Raw genomic sequence first — 16,585 nt, forward strand, 5'->3', positions numbered from 1 at the left:
GGCAGGACTTTTACTTTCTGAGCCCTGGACTTTCCACCTCTGCCGCGAACGGACCCGTATCGGAGTCCACTTGCTCGCAGTGACGGATCCGTAACGAAGGCGGATCACGGACCTGCCTTGGCTCCGCGCTGCATCCGCTCCGCATCCGCGATTAAAACCTTACCTCCGCGGCGGGTCCGTTTGGGACTCGCAAATTGATACAACCGTTACAGTAAAGGCGCGTGCGCGTCCGCGGATCCGACATGGGTCCACGCAGGATCCGCTGATTGACAGTAGAATTTATGGCGCCGCCCGGATGCGGACCTGATCCTCTGGACGGCGCCAAAACGGATGTGACAGTCACGCGGATTTGGCGACTTGAATGCGGTTCCGCCTAGGAGTCCCTTGCTGTGTGGGGCGCTGCGTAGGCCGAGCTGATAAACGGTCCGTGCGGCGCGGCTCGGCTCGTCTCAAACGGCACTTTCGTTCCGCATTTCTAAAAGACCTGTACAAAAAAGTACTTTTTTTAAAGTCTGAAGCTCAAATTTAGTTGTCATATTATAAAAGATTGTCACGAAGACCGTAAAACATGCGTAATATTGGATAGTGATTGCTGAGACCTACTCTTCCTTAGTAAAAATATAAAATTCAGTTTTAGAATATAACGTTACGTAAGTTAATGTTTCACTACACAATACCTAATGTTATAAAAGTTTTTTATACGAAAACGACATGGCTTACCTTCATAATCAGGCTGCAGCAGCTTCTTTCCGTTGACTGTCCCTGGACCGTTAAAATTTGAACCGTCACGGGATCCGCATTTAACCCAACAGATGGGTTATTAATAAAAATAACCCAACGATTTTAAAAATGACCCAACATTTTTGGTAAATAACCCAACCTAGTGACCCAATATGTGTAACCCAACGGTTGGGTTAATAAAATAACCCAACGTTTTTTGTGCAGGTTAATTTAAAATTTGTTTGGCACGTCAGATGGCACTTATGCTCAGATTATTTCATCATAACTGCAATACACCTTTCAAACAAACACACACAGACTTTAACCACTGTCCATGTAAAGTAGCCTATAGGCGAATTCATTCTCTTTAAATAAAACAATAATAATGAAGAAAAAAAACATAAATACACTGTACAACGTGAATTGCAATTGTTACATTAAATAGAACGAGTTAACGGATAAAATTAGTGTTGTTTATAAATTATTTCATATAGGTTGATTTTGAGTCCTTGTTTTTCCCTTCTTGACTGGAACCAGGTAATTAGGCCAAGGTGTTTAGATTAGACTACTTTATGTTTAGATGTTTAGATTGACTGTTAGGCTATATTTCGATAATAATCAGGCTGCAAATCAAATTGTATGTCATTTATAGGTCATTCACCACAAACAGTCGCAATTGTTTGTGCCGATAAAAGTTTCATTTGCTGCCTCGGTTTATAAATATTAGACATTGACTGCACTGAATTGAATGACACTGAAATCACTTAGTAGGAGCAATGTGATTTCAAATTAAGTCTCTGTTTGCTTTCCTCCTTTTCAGTGACAAGCGCGTGTCAGAAACGGAAAGTTGTGCAGCATCAGTCCGTGTAATTCCTTCAATTAATTAGCCTACGTCGAGAAAAAAAAAAGACATTTCATTGTCTAACTAAACCAAATCGAAAAAACAAATAAAGACATTATTTTTAATTATTTTACTTGAAAATAAACAAAGACAAATAACTTTTTTTTTTAAGAAAATGAAAAATTAGTTAAGAGTTTTTTGTATTTTTGGTTTAAGGGTAAAACTTAAATTAGTTTATGCTTTAAAATTTGTTTCGAATGTGTGGGCGGCCCCTAAAATACTCATTTTGGCTATATGTGGTCTAAAATAACATTGAGGATTTTTTTATTTATTTGTATTTATTTTATTATTAAAAAGCCTAAGAAAAAACCTCCATGATACAACATGTTTCACTCACTATTACAAGAAGATTTTTTATTTTTATTTTTTATAAATAATAACATAATTTGTGTTTCATTGGAAAAAACCCAAAATATCAGAGAACAATGGAAGGGATCGCGCCGGCGCTTCCGTGGACAAGAGAAGTGTGTTGTTGTGCTCTGTACGAGACAGCTACAGTGGCAAGAAATATATGAAACAACCAAATAGAAAAATTGTAACTAATATGCAGAGCTGTAGCCTACATCAGATGAACTGCGTGATGGGACATGCAAGACATGCTGAGTTTGATTTGTGTTTGATGATTTGTGTACCGGGAGTACTATCGATGACTCCGTATTTCTTTGAAATATGAAACTGTTATTCTTGTTTTTGTTTGTTTGTTTGTTTGTTTTTACATATTATGAGAGAAAAGAGTCCGATGTTTTTATTCAATCTTTTTTTCGTTTTTGGCTAAATATTTTACAAGTGTAAAATTAGGCTAAAAGTAAACATTTATTTAACCTTTTACTACTAAAATAGGTTATTTAGGCTATTAAGCTTTTCTGATTCTTCATTCAGGCTAGTGAGTTCATGCCTATAATTCAATGTCTTACATTTTAAAAACCGAAGCAGCACAAACGAAAATTTCGCCTGCACAAACCAGCACAAACAAATGAGACTATTTTGGCCAAATTTGGAGCATGTGAGGGGGCTGAGTGACCTGAAAATGACCTATACATTTTTTTTTTTTATATTTTAAAAAGCAAAGCAGCACAAACGAAACTTTTTACCGGCACAAACAATTTTGAGCGAATTTGGAGCATGTGGGGGGCACCGGTTTTAAGCAAACTGAATGTAAAAACATTTTTCGTATTTAATATTATGTCATTGTTGCTTTTTTTTTTTTTTTAAGGCAAAAACTGAGCACAAACGAACAGCACCATTTTGTAACGATTTAAGAAGACATGGGGTGGAAATGATTTGGTTTTTATTTTATTTTTTTATTTTTAAGTCAAAAAGTCATCATTTAGGGATTCTTTTAACGGCATAAACCGGCACAAATCGAGCACAAACGAACAATAGGCTACCGGGTTGGAGCAATTTGGATGCCATGGGGTGTGGAGAGTTAGGCTACATAACATAAAACATTTTTTCGTTCTATTTAAGAAGAGGTCTTAGATACGGTGTTTGTTTTAACGGCACAAACCAGCACAAATCGAGCACAAACGAACGACACCAGTTTCGTGCGATTTAGATGAAGTGGGGTGGAGAATGACGTCACAGCTCCCGAATTATATTTGTTATATCTGTGGAAGGAGAACAGTTACAGTGTTTGTTTTAACGGCACAAACAAGCACAAATCGAGCACAAACGAACGACACCAGTTTCGTGCGATTTAGACGAAGTGGGGTGGAGAATGACGTCACAGCTCCCGAATTATATTTGTTATATCTGTGGAAGGAGAACAGTTACAGTGTTTGTTTTAACGGCACAAACAAGCACAAATCGAGCACAAACGAACGACACCAGTTTCGTGCGATTTAGACGAAGTGGGGTGGAGAATGACGTCACAGCTCCCGAATTATATTTGTTATATCTGTGGAAGGAGAACAGTTACAGTGTTTGTTTTAACGGCACAAACAAGCACAAATCGAGCACAAACGAACGACACCAGTTTCGTGCGATTTAGACGAAGTGGGGTGGAGAATGACGTCACAGCTCCCGAATTATATTTGTTATATCTGTGGAAGGAAAACAGTTACAGTGTTTGTTTTAACGGCACAAACCAGCACAAATCGAGCACAAACGAACGACACCAGTTTCGTGCGATTTAGACGAAGTGGGGTGGAGAATGACGTCACAGCTCCCGAATTATATTTGTTATATCTGTGGAAGGAAAACAGTTACAGTGTTTGTTTTAATGGCACAAACCAGCACAAATCGAGCACAAACGAATGGCACCGGTTTGAAGCGATTTGAACGACATGGGGTGGAGAATGACGTCACGCGACCAAAAAAATAATGCTTAATATCTCAAACACCAAACCAGCACAAACGTTCATTTTTGCGGCACAAATCAGCACAAACGTAGCACAAACGAATGGCATAGTTTTGGGGATTATTTAGCTTTATGGGGTGCCAACTTCACGGAGGTGAGGGAAACGTATTCGGCGACAGGTGAAATAATTCTTTGACATGGTTAAAAATAATTCAAATAATTCAACAATTCATTTTTCCTTTGTTTGTTTAGCATAACCTCCCACTGAGCAAATTAGGTCCAGAAGACGTCTTTTTGAGGTCTTGTCTCAGGTTGAAAAGACGTCCACTGAGGGGCCAGAATGAAAGTTTTTATGACGTCTTTTTTTGACGTCTTCTGAACATCCGATATAGACGAACACACAGAATCCTTCCAAGGAGAAAATCACAATTTTTAAGCAACCATCGTGGAGATGAGTGTTTGCTTTAGTTGGGCTCTTGACCCTTGACTTTTTATGTTAGATTTTGTTTGGGCTGTTGTAACAGCTAGTCAATCAAAGAAAAACGATTATCAGGTGGTGGTTATGTTTTCACATAATCATTATTATACCTGAATCCCTGAACTCATTTAGAGCACAATCTCTGAGTTGGATTTACAGTTATTGATTACAGCAGCACTGTGATTCTACAGCAGAGGATCTGCTTTTACAATATGATTAAAAAAAATTCAGAAAAGACGTGCTGAACAAATAAGAAAAACGTTTTTTTTTTTTTTTTTTTTTAGGCACACACAGACATCAAGGATCATCCTGTGAATCTCAACAGTGGTGACCATCAAAAAGCATGTTGCAGTGCATTCTGGGAGCCACCAATCAAAATTCACACATGGCTCCCATCATGCATTGCTTCATGAATAAATTATGAGCTTAATTGTCTTAGTAATTTCCTTTCCTTTGTCACCGTCATTGAGATTCACAGGCTGATTCTTGATGTCTGTGTGTGCCTAAAAGAAAGATTTTTTTTTTAAATCAGAACACCTTATGTGAAATCCTTTATATTATATTGATAAAGCCGATCTTGTGCTGTAGAATCACAGTGCTGCTGTGATCAATAATGTAAATCTAACTCAGAGATTGAGCTCTAAATGAGTTCAGTGATTCAGATCAAATAATGATTATATAAAAACATAACCAACATCTGATCATCTTTTCTCTTTGCTTGTCTGGCTGTTATGACTCAGTTAACTGCCCAAACAAACTCTAATATAAAAAGTCAAGGGTCAAGAGCCCAACTAAAGCAAACACTCATCTCCACGATGGTTGCTTAAAAATTGTGATTTTCTCCTTGGAAGGATTCTGTGTGTTCGTCTATATCGGATGTTCAGAAGACGTCAAAAAAAAGACGTCATAAAAACTTTCATTCTGGCCCCTCAGTGGACGTCTTTTCAACCTGAGACAAGACCTCAAAAAGACGTCTTCTGGACCTAATTTGCTCAGTGGGCTGTCACCGATTACGTTCCCCTCTAATGTATTTCTCATAGTAATATGACCGTCTGGCTGACCGAGTCCAGCTCCATACCGAGATAAGAGATCCTATGCACAGGGGAGATTTTGCTCTTGTCCAGGTTGAACCAAACTTCCAACTAGCTGATGTTACGGAGCACCATGTCCCTGTGTTCGCACACCTGCTCTGTGTGGCAATGGCAGCCTCTCCAACTTTTATAAAGACACGAGGCAACAGGGACAGCCTAAAGGGGAGGACCATGTACTGATATGTTTGATTCTGGAACATTCTGTGACGAGGAAGAATTGAGACATGAAAGTCAGGTTGTATATTCAGGTTGATCGCTTCAAACCAATCTTGGGGATGGATGCATTCGAAAACACGTTTCTGCATCAACAATTTGAAGGGAAGCTTGTGCAAGGACCGTTTCAAAACTTGCAGGTCCACGATTTGTCTTAAACCACTGCCTTTCTTGTGTACAGTGAAGTAAGGGCTGTAAAAACCTGATTACATATCGTCTGGAGGGACCGGCATGATTGCAACCTTCACCAGTAGGACTGTGTTCTCCACTCATAAGACAGGGGCGACGATATTACGCACCAAAGATATGCTGCCTCTGCGACAAGCAGGCAGAGTTGCTTCAGCCAGTGACTGGGTGGAGGCAGCAGCTGATCGCCAGGGCAGGATGTGCTTTATACCCTCCATCTGCTTTTGTGCAGCTAAGAACTGCGGGGCAAACTTCTCAACTGCGTCGCCAAAAAGGCCGGCCTCGGAGATAGAGGCATAGAAGTACCAAACCTTGTTAGGCTTGTGCATATCTGCCAGGTTTAGCCAGAGATGGCGTTCCTGGACCACTAACCCAGCCAACACAGCATGGTGGGGCCCAGATGGGTGTCACCTGGGCAGCCTAACTGGGGCCCAGACATTTTTGTCCACGGTTTCCATGGAGGCCCCACACTCAAAAAAATATTTCAGGCTAAACATAAGTTTTATGTAATTGAATTACATATAAAATTTCCATCCATTTGGATTACATAGTTTTTACATAAACAAACTAATAAACTTAATGTGATTCATATTTGTAAGTCATATGTAAATGAAATAGGTAAGATTTATCTAATAGTATGCCCAGGCTATATAACACTGCTTAGTGTTCATGTGTTTACGTACTACTGAGTTAAAGTACCACTGAAGCAGTGTCAGAGTTAATGAGATAATTAAGTGATTAACTGAGTGATGATTGACCATTATTGAAGACACCTGATGATAACAAGCAGAATCACCAAAGGAGAAAATCACAATTTTTAAGCCACCATCGTGGAGATGAGGGTTTGCTTTAGTTGGGCTCTTGACCCTTGACTATATCATATTAGATTTTGTTTGTGCTGTTGTAACAGTTAGTCAAACAAACAGAAAAAAATGATCAGGTGGTGTTGGTTAAGTTTTCACATAATCGTTATTTGATCAGAATCACTGAACTCATTTAGAGCTCAATCTCTGAGTTAGATTTACATTATTGATTACAGCAGCACTGTGATTCTGCAGCAGAAGATCAGCTTTATACAACAACATAATCTGAAAAATCTCTCAAAAGTTCTGATAAAAAAAAAGGTAATGTATTTAGAGACACAGACATCAAGAATCAGCCTGTGAATCTCAACAGTGGTGGCCATCAAAAAGCATGTTGCAGTGCATTCTGGGAGCCACCAATCAAAATTCATCCATGGCTCCCATCATGCATTGCTGCATGAATACATTATGAGCTTAATTGTCTTAGTAATTTCCTTTATTGTCACTATTTTTTTCTGTTTTTATGTGACTTTTTAGTAGTTTGTTTTCTAATGTTCAGAGTTGATCTGTTGATCAGAATATGTTGCTTGTCACCGTCATTGAGATTCACAGGCTGATTCTTGATGTCTGTGTGAGGCTAAAAGAAAGATTTTTTTTTTTTTTTTCAGAACAACTTTTGAGAATAACTTTGGATTATATTGAATCACAGTGCTGCTTCAATCAATCATGTAAATTTATCTCAGAGATTGAGCTCTAAATTTGTTCAGTCATTCACACAAATAATGATTATGTGAAAACATAACCAACACCACCTGATCATCTTTTCTCTTTGCTTGACTAGCTGTGACAACAGCCCAAACAAAATCTATTAAGAAAAAGTCAAGGGTCAAGAGCCCAACTAAAGCAAACCCTCATCTCCACGATGGTAACTTAAAAATTGTGATTTTCTCCTTTGGTGATTCTGCTTGTTATCATCAGGTGTCTTCAATAATGGTCAATCATCACTCAATTTATCACTTAATTATCTCATTAACTCTGACACTGCTTCAATGGTACTAAAACTCAGTAGTACGTAAACACATGAACACTAGCAGTGTTATATAGCGGGCATACTATTAGATAAATCTTACCTATTTCATTTACATATGACTTACAAATATGAATCACATTAAGTTTATTAGTTTGTTTATGTAAAAACTATGTAATCCAAATGGATGGAAATTTTATATGTATTTCAATTACATAAAACTTATGTTTAGCCTGAAATGAACTGATCACTGCTCAGTGTGCACACTACAGGGTGTTAAATGAAACACAGAAACATGCTGGAGTTAATGAGATAATTAGGTGATAATGAGCAGAATCACCGAAGGACAGAGAAACAACAAGAACTACAACTTCAGCCACAGCCTTCGATGAAATCAACTGAAGATAAAAGACATTAAATCTCTGAAGATCTGATCAAACATCTACACCAGGGATGGACAACTCCGGTCCTGGAGGGCCGGTGTCCAGCAGAGTTTAGCTCCAACCCTAATCAAACACCAGCTAATCAAGGTCTTTAGGATTACTAATCCTAAAGACCTTGATTAGCTGGTGTTTGATTAGGGTTGGAGCTAAACTCTGCTGGACACCGGCCCTCCAGGACCGGAGTTGTCCATCCCTGATGTAGCGCTTTGAAGCCCGATTGAAAGATCTCATGAATATGATTGTCATCTATATAAGACTGAAGTTAGTATTAAGTACAATCTTTTCCTGTAGTTTAGATAGGAAAGACAATACAGAAATCGGTCGGTAGTTTGATAAAATAGAGGCATCAAGGTTAGCCCAGATAGCATCAATGATCGAAATAACATTCAATGTCGTTACCGTTGACACATTAACATTGATTCAATGTCATTTTTGCACCCTCAATTAATGTTAAATCAATGTTAAATTTCAACAATAAATCAATGGTAATGGCATTGAATCAGGGTTACAATGTGATGTTGGTTCAACATCATGCTTCCACTCTCAGAAGATGAAACACAACTGACTCAAAGCCACACAGCCTGAAATCAACTGAAGATAAAAGAAGACATTAAATCTCTCAAGATCTCAGCAGAAGTTCTTTTTGAGAATTAACAGGTTTAGATGTTGATGTTTTATTGAAAATGTTTAGTCACCATTGTAGTGGTCAGTGGTTCCTTTAGTTGGGCTTGGGCAGTTTGACTCTGGGCTTTTTGTGTGAGTTTGTGCTCTTTGTAACAGTGTTCACTAGAAAAAGTTAAAGTTAAAATTCTTAAAACATTCGGCACACACACATCAAAAAGCAGCATATGTATCTCAACAGTGGTGACATACTTCATGCTGCAATGCATGCTGGAAGCCACCATAGTATACAACTCATGATTCCCAGCATGCATTGCGGCATGAAGCATGTCACCATTGTTGAGATTCATACACTATATCTATATAATATCTAGGGCTGAACTGAATTAAGCTGTATTGTATGTTTTAATGGATCACGCTACAAACATAATAATCTTAATTTGTGGTGCATTGCTGTGTCTGTTAGTGCATAATTCACACTTTTGGATACTTTTGCTTTGATTTTGCGGTGTTCTCTAATGTCCATTGAAGCAAAAGTATCCATGCTTCAATGGACATTAGAGAACACTGCAAAATCAAAGCTCTTTCATGTTCAAAAATTCATGTTTATTGTCCAACATTCCTAGTTTTTCTAAAGCATGTCCTTAATTTAATTTAATTTCATATGTTGGTAATAATTCAGTGTTTATAAGCCTTTTGAAAATTTTTAACCCAAACTGACTGGGTTTCTAGAGAGCAAAGGTTTTGTAAAAAAAAAGTGGAAGACTTAAACACAAAGTGTGTAAAATAAACTGTTAAAAGGATTTGATGATCTCTAGTGATAATATTTTATTCTGTGTTGTCATCATTCAGGTTGGATTTCAGCTTTAATGTACTTTTTTTTTTTTACAAAGCAGCTGATATTGCCACAGAAACTAGTGGACTCCCAACTCGCGTTCACCCCAAAATGGTGGAAACGCAGGCCGCTGCTGGGCGCCGGTGTTTCAATGGAACATTCTATTGACTGTTGCTTCTTGTTAGTGTATATTCTTTGCTCAGACTCATGCTCACAATGAGTTGCAGATGATGGTAATTAGCCTGAGTGAGAGTGTGAGGGAGAGAAAGAGAGAGCACAACACAGGCCACACAAGCACTTTCTCACAACAAATGATATTAAAACACCCTGGGATGTAACAGGACATAACATCTCCATTCCCTCCTTCAGGGAATGAGGATTTACATATGTAACCAAGATGTTCCCTTTCAGTCGGTCATATGTGACGCCACGTCAGAACTGAACTGATGAATTGGGGGTATCTATCAAAACGCCACAGTTGCCGGCCCTTCCAGCACCCTGCATTATACTTTTCTACTGTTGCTTTTGTCTTAATCAGATAATAATAAGCTTGCCGATTTTGAATCGCTGAATGAACAACTTGCAGCTCAAGTGATCAACAGTACAGGTGAGAAAACTATATTTCATAAACAGTAGAGCACAGACATGTTTCATTACCAGTGTTGAGTGTTCACTGAACTGACCTGTGAGTAACTTTTCCCCCATTTTCTTCAAGTTATGATGAGAGAACAAGAGGAACTTAGAACCAACTACACCAGAGTTAAAGAACAGCTTCTACTTCATGTTGGTGAGTTGGCTTTTATTTGAGCATTTAAAAATACCACAGTCTTCTGTTCTGACTTTAATTTTTCTAAATGGCTTCTAGTTTGTCCTTTACTTACTTGTCTTTTCATCAGCCATGAAGAAAGAGTTTAAACTGACAAATACATGGAAAAATATGACAAAATGTCTGTCTTGGGAATTTTTTCTTATTTTGAAATTTTTAGAGGCACATCTGAATTTAAAAGAGTGCCCTACCCACACATATTGGACTAAATTGATAAAAATTGTCTCATTTTACAGAAAATCCTCTAAATTTAAATTTTAAATTTTATAGTTTTAGTTAGATTTTTTTTATAGATTTTTTTTTATTTTTTTATTTGAGAGTCTGTAATTTAGGACCCATTTGGTCTGTCTTTGGCCACTAGGTGGCAGTAAAAAGGGAAAAAAAGAAACTACTTTATCTCCTTCTAAACAAAAGTTATTGAGATTTAACTGAAAGGAGGCATTTGGTGTTTCTAAGTGTACTTTTGCCATTTCCATTTTTGATTTCTTAAAGAGTTGGGCATACCCGAATTTAAAAGAGTACCCTACTCATATTCATTGGAGTAAATGGATAAAAATGGTCTCAGAAAACTCTCTAAATTTGAACACAGTGGTAGAATATTGCACACAGCAAAAACTGCAGAGTTAAATTAACTCTCCTGGGAGTACATGTGAGACCATACTCAAGAGTGTTAAAGTGTTAAAATACGAGTGTTAAATGAACACTGAAGCGGTGTTAAAGTTAATGAGTTAATTAAGTGATTAATTGAGTGATGATTGACCATTATTGAAGACACCTCATGATAACAAGCAGAATCAACAAAGGAGAAAATCACAATTTTTAAGCCACCATCGTGGAGATTTTGCTTTTGGAGGGTTTGCTTTAGATGGGCTCTTGACCCTTGACACTTTGAGTTACTTTGCTCCTCCGGACCTGAAGAATGTGAGAATGTGTGTTTAGTTTGTGATTTAAGGCTTTACTTTTACATTAAGGCTTAATAATATAATTTAAACGGATGAGTTAGGAAAAAATCACCTCCCTCACAGTTCTCAAAATCAGGATCTTCTCCCACATTGTAAAGCAGTTTTTCTGACCACGTCAAAGCTAGTGTGGCTGCAAGATTCAGTCACTCAGATGATCAAGCTTCTCCAAGATCGACTTCACACCAAAAAAAACAACAACAAAAAAACACCTCTCTTGAAGCCATTGTGCAAAGACAAATTGTTCCAATAAGTTCAAATCCAATAATTCGAGAAAAAAAAAAAAAAAAGTCCAATCTCTCTAACTAGCCTAAAACTGTAACTCAACTGCTCGTCCTGCAGGGTGCCACGTTCAAACTGCGCTCAGTGGCCCCACCTCCTCAACTTTGGAAAGGGAGAACTTGAGCTCCTCTTTTGTCTACAATCCTCTGCATCCATCTCCAGTTTCAAACCTGCAATAGATAATACTATTGTAATAAACCCAGCCACCACTAGGGGACGCTGGTGAGCTTTCTTGTCATTGGCTTGTACTTACGCTGCCACCACCTTTAACATTAACCCGGTAAGGTCCGGGGGAGCACTTAATGCACACTGACGAGCCGAATTGTCAAAAAAGAATATACATTTTATTAACAATAATAGCAGCCTTGTGGCATCGTCACATTTTTGGTATCCTGATTACACACACTGGTTATTTCCCAGCCAGCAGAGCCATGTGGGGCCCAAATGGGTTTGACCTGGGCTATCTAACTGGGACCCAGCCAGTTTTGCACCCAGTTTCCATGTAGGCCCCACATGGATTTGCCCAGATGAAATGAACACTGCTTAGTGTGCACACTACAGGCTGTTTAATGTAACACTTAATCAGTGTTGGAGGTAATGAGATAATTAAGTGATTGAATAATGATTTTGTATTAGTGAAGAACACCTGCTGTTAACAAGCATAATCACTGAAGGAAAGAGAAACACAAGAACTACTTCCAGCCACAGCCTTGGATGAAATCAACTGAAGATAAAACATTACATCTCTCAAGATCTGATTAACCCCTTAACTGTCACAGTCCCACTGGTCGGACGCCTCCCAACCAGCACACCCTTGTTTAGCACATGGTTTAGCCCAGATGAAATGAACACTACTCAGTGTGAACACTACAGGCTGTTAAATGTAACACTGAATTGGTCTTGGAGTTAATGAGATAATTAGGTGATAATGAGCAGAATCACTGAAGGACAGAGAAACAACAAAAACTATGAAATGTTAAGTTTGTGTTGACTAGAAATACAATGATAAAACTGTTTTAGTCAGAAAAGCTGAAATTTTTTTTAAAAAGCATTGTGCACTAAACACTTTAAACTCTGGCAAAACTTTTTCACACACAGACATCTACAATCAGCGTATGAATCTCAACAATGGTGACATGCTTCATGCCACAATGCATTCTGGGTGCATCATGCAAAACTCATCCATGGACCCCAGAATGCATTGTACAATTGAAGCATGTCACCATTGTTGAGATTCATATGCTGATTCTTGATGTCTGTGTGCGAGTAAAACTCACAAGAGCCCAAAATATTTAAATGGTGTGTTATAAATCATTCGATGTTCTGATTAAATTCTATTCTTCGCTTACTGTAGATTCATAGCAATAAAAAAGTATTAATAACGTACTACCCGTATAAACCTCCCACATAATATTAATGAGTTAAGCCAATATATGATGATTATATTCTTATCATCAATCAGCTTACAGCATCTGATTATATTTTCTCTTGCTGTTCTCACCATAACAAACAGACACAGCTGTCAAGAGAAAAGCTAATGTTAAAAAGTCAAGACCCTGACTAAAGCACACACTGATCGCCACAATGGTAACATCAAATCAAACTATTACTTTCAAATAAGTAATCAACATCTAAGCCTCTTCTTAATTCTTAATACGAACTTCTGTAGATGTCTGACAGAAATAAAGTCAGTCTGGTAAGTAATAAGTGAAGCTAATGTTGTTTGTGGAGTTGTTTAATCAGATCTGGAGAGATGTAATGTATTTTATCTTCAGTTGATTTCATCCAAGGCTGTGGCTGGAAGTAGTTCTTGTGTTTCTCTTTCCTTCAGTGATTATGCTTGTTAACAGCAGGTGTTCTTCACTAATACAAAATCATTATTCAATCACTTAATTATCTCATTACCTCCAACACTGATTAAGTGTTACATTAAACAGCCTGTAGTGTGCACACTGAGCAGTGTTCATTTCATCTGGGCAAATCCATGTGGGGCCTACATGGAAACTGGGTGCAAAACTGGCTGGGTCCCAGTTAGATAGCCCAGGTCAAACCCATTTGGGCCCCACATGGCTCTGCTGGCTGGGTTCATTCCAGTCTACAGTGCACACACTCTAAAAAGGAAATCCAATACACGTTCAAACCTCACAGCAAACAATAAATAGTGGAAGATATCATATACACAGCACACTTCATTAGAAACCTCTCAGCATAAATCCCTTGTTCTCTACATGATAACCAGTACAAACAATCAGTACACAGCATTTAAAGGGACAACAGCACACGCGGCTGAGCACAAAGACAATACACAAACAGATAAATGAATAAAACAGTTTCGGACTTCCCTGTCCGTGTCCGACGACACCCCGCCGTCACTGCGAAGACACAAACTTCCCCTCCGCGGAACTATCAGAGGAAGTGTTCTCAGGATGAAGCCTGCCAGCGTCCATCCTCTCTGACTAGATGTTACCCACTATCTGCCTCCGAGCCAATAAGTGGTACCCCGGTTTTCTTCGGCGCCGGTGGTGCTAGCCAGCCACAAATGCCACAAAACGACCCCCTTTTTCCCCTGCGGACCCTGCAGGCTCCAATACAGCTTAACGTGTCTTCAACAATTCATTATCAGAAAAGGCCCCCTTATTCTTCCTCCCCCCTTTTTAAAACCATCCCAAATTGATGTATTGTCCACAGGTGTGCTCACCCAGCATGTCACTCCTTCCATGTTTGTCGCCATGGATGACGTCACACAGCGTCCATTCAATGTTAATCATTACACTATTATTCATCTGGTGGTCCATCCATGAACTCTCAAAACGTCAGTCACTTACCCGCTTTCATCGCTGTTGCCATATTGCAAATAAACAAATAAAGTATAAAATTGTTTATACTTTACCTGTGTTGCATCCTTCTGTTTCATAACAGCGTGACGATGTCATTAACAATCACGGTTAACAAAGATCATTGAAAAGGGTAATAAAAGCTTTTGGCTGCATCACATTACAGTCTCGTTTGGCCATGCATGCACACAGACAAGGGAAAATAGTCTCATTTTGAAGAAAACAACCTAAAGAAAGCTGATATGGTGTTTGAGGCAGAGTTGATCTGGTTAAACACATTCAGTTATGTCTTCAGTGAACATAATCAGCTGGGAAAGTAATTAAATGATTCTCAGTGTATTATGCCTCCTTCATGTGCTGTCGGAATTACCATAAATACTAGTTTCTTGTATTAAAAACTTGGACATGAATGCCCTCTCAAGTCAAAATTTAAATGTGATGAGCTCGTAATCACAACTTCAGAATAGGATGTGAGAGTGGTATCAGCTCCTGATCTGTGCATTTGGTCTTAAAGGGTTAGTTCACCCAAAAATGAAAATTCTGTAATTTATTACTCACCCTACATGCCGTTCCCCACCCATAAGACCTTCGTTAATCTTCGGAACACACATTATGATATTTTAGTTGAAGTCTGATGACTCTGTGAGGCCTGCATAGCCAGCAATGACATTTTCTCTCTCAAGATCCATTAATGTACTAAAACATCCTGTAGATGTTGTGAAGGCAAGGCATTGTCCTAGGCTATTCCTTTAAGATCTTCACTCCAGATGAGTTTTATTGCTTTATTGCAGGATCTCAGTTTTTGTCTGAGCAGGAAAATCAAGTCTTACACTTTTTTTTATTTTTTATTATTGTATTACTGAACGTTTTAACTCACAGTTGTTTGTTGACCATGAAACTGCTCTGAAAAAAATAGATTAAGGGGTTAGGGGTCATTTTGGTGTTTTTATGAATGCAAAGTTTCCCACACAGCAAGGGACTCCTAGGCGGATCCGCATTCAAGTCGCCAAATCCGCGTGACTGTCACATCCGTTTTGGCGCCGCCCAGAGGATCAGGTCCGCATCCGGGCGACGCCATAAATTCTACTGTCAATCAGCGGATCTTGAGCGGACCCATGTCGGATCCGCGGACGCGCACGCGCCTTTACTGTAACGGTTGTATCAATTTGCGGGTCCCAAACGGACCCGCCGCGGAGGTAAGGTTTTAATCGCGGATGCGGAGCGGATGCAGCGCGGAGCCAAGGCGGGTCCGTGATCCGCCTTCGTTGCGGATCCGTCACTGCGAGCAAGTGGACTCCGATACGGGTCCGTTCGCGGCAGAGATGAAAAGTCCAGGGCTCAGAAAGTAAAAGTCCTGCCATATTTTTTTTCCACCCGCTGAAGCGGTGTTAAAGTTAATGAGGTAAATAAGTGATTAATTGAGTGATGATTGACCATTATTGAAGACACCTGATGATAACAAGCAGAATCACCAAAGGAGAAAATCACAATTTTTAAGATACCATCGTGGAGATGAGGGTTTGCTTTAGTTGGGCTCTTGACCCTTCACTTTTTAATATTAAGTTTTGTTTGGGCTGTTTTAACTGAGTTATGACAGCCAGACAAGCAAAGAGAAAAGATAATCAGGTGGTGTTGGTTATGTTTTCACATGATCATTATTTGGTCTGAATATCTGAACTCATCTAGAGCCCAATCTCTGAGTTAGATTCACACTATTGATTACAGCAGAACTGTGATTCTACAGCACAAGATCAGCTTTATCAATATAATCTGAGGGATTTCATAAAAGTTGTTCTCTTCAAAAAAAAAAAAGTCTTTCTCTTAGGCACACACAGACATCAAGAATCAGCCTGTGAATCTCAACGACGGTGACAAGCAACATATTCTGATAAACAGATCAACTTTGAACATTAGAAAACAAGCTACTAAAAAGTCGCATAAACGGAACAAAATAAAATATGAGAATAAAGGAAATTACTAAGACAATTCAGCTCATAATTTATTCATGCAGCAATGCATGATGGGAGCCATGGATGAATTTTGATTGGTGGCTCCCAGAATGCACTG

The 16,585-nt window shown here is 38.8% G+C and overlaps 1 protein-coding gene across 1 annotated transcript in view; it reads left to right on the forward strand.

Moving 5' to 3' along the window:
• LOC125276156 (erythroid membrane-associated protein-like) overlaps positions 1 to 16,585 on the forward strand; it is a 49,825-nt gene that overhangs the window by 29,588 nt on the left and 3,652 nt on the right. The window contains exons 3-4 of the mRNA XM_048203658.1: positions 10,156 to 10,224; positions 10,333 to 10,404. Of these exons, the coding sequence (XP_048059615.1) occupies positions 10,156 to 10,224; positions 10,333 to 10,404 (141 nt within the window). The remainder of the gene's footprint in view (positions 1 to 10,155; positions 10,225 to 10,332; positions 10,405 to 16,585) is intronic.

Source organism: Megalobrama amblycephala, linkage group LG9 (genome assembly GCF_018812025.1).
Source record: "Megalobrama amblycephala isolate DHTTF-2021 linkage group LG9, ASM1881202v1, whole genome shotgun sequence".
Classification (NCBI taxonomy): Eukaryota; Metazoa; Chordata; class Actinopteri; order Cypriniformes; family Xenocyprididae; genus Megalobrama; species Megalobrama amblycephala.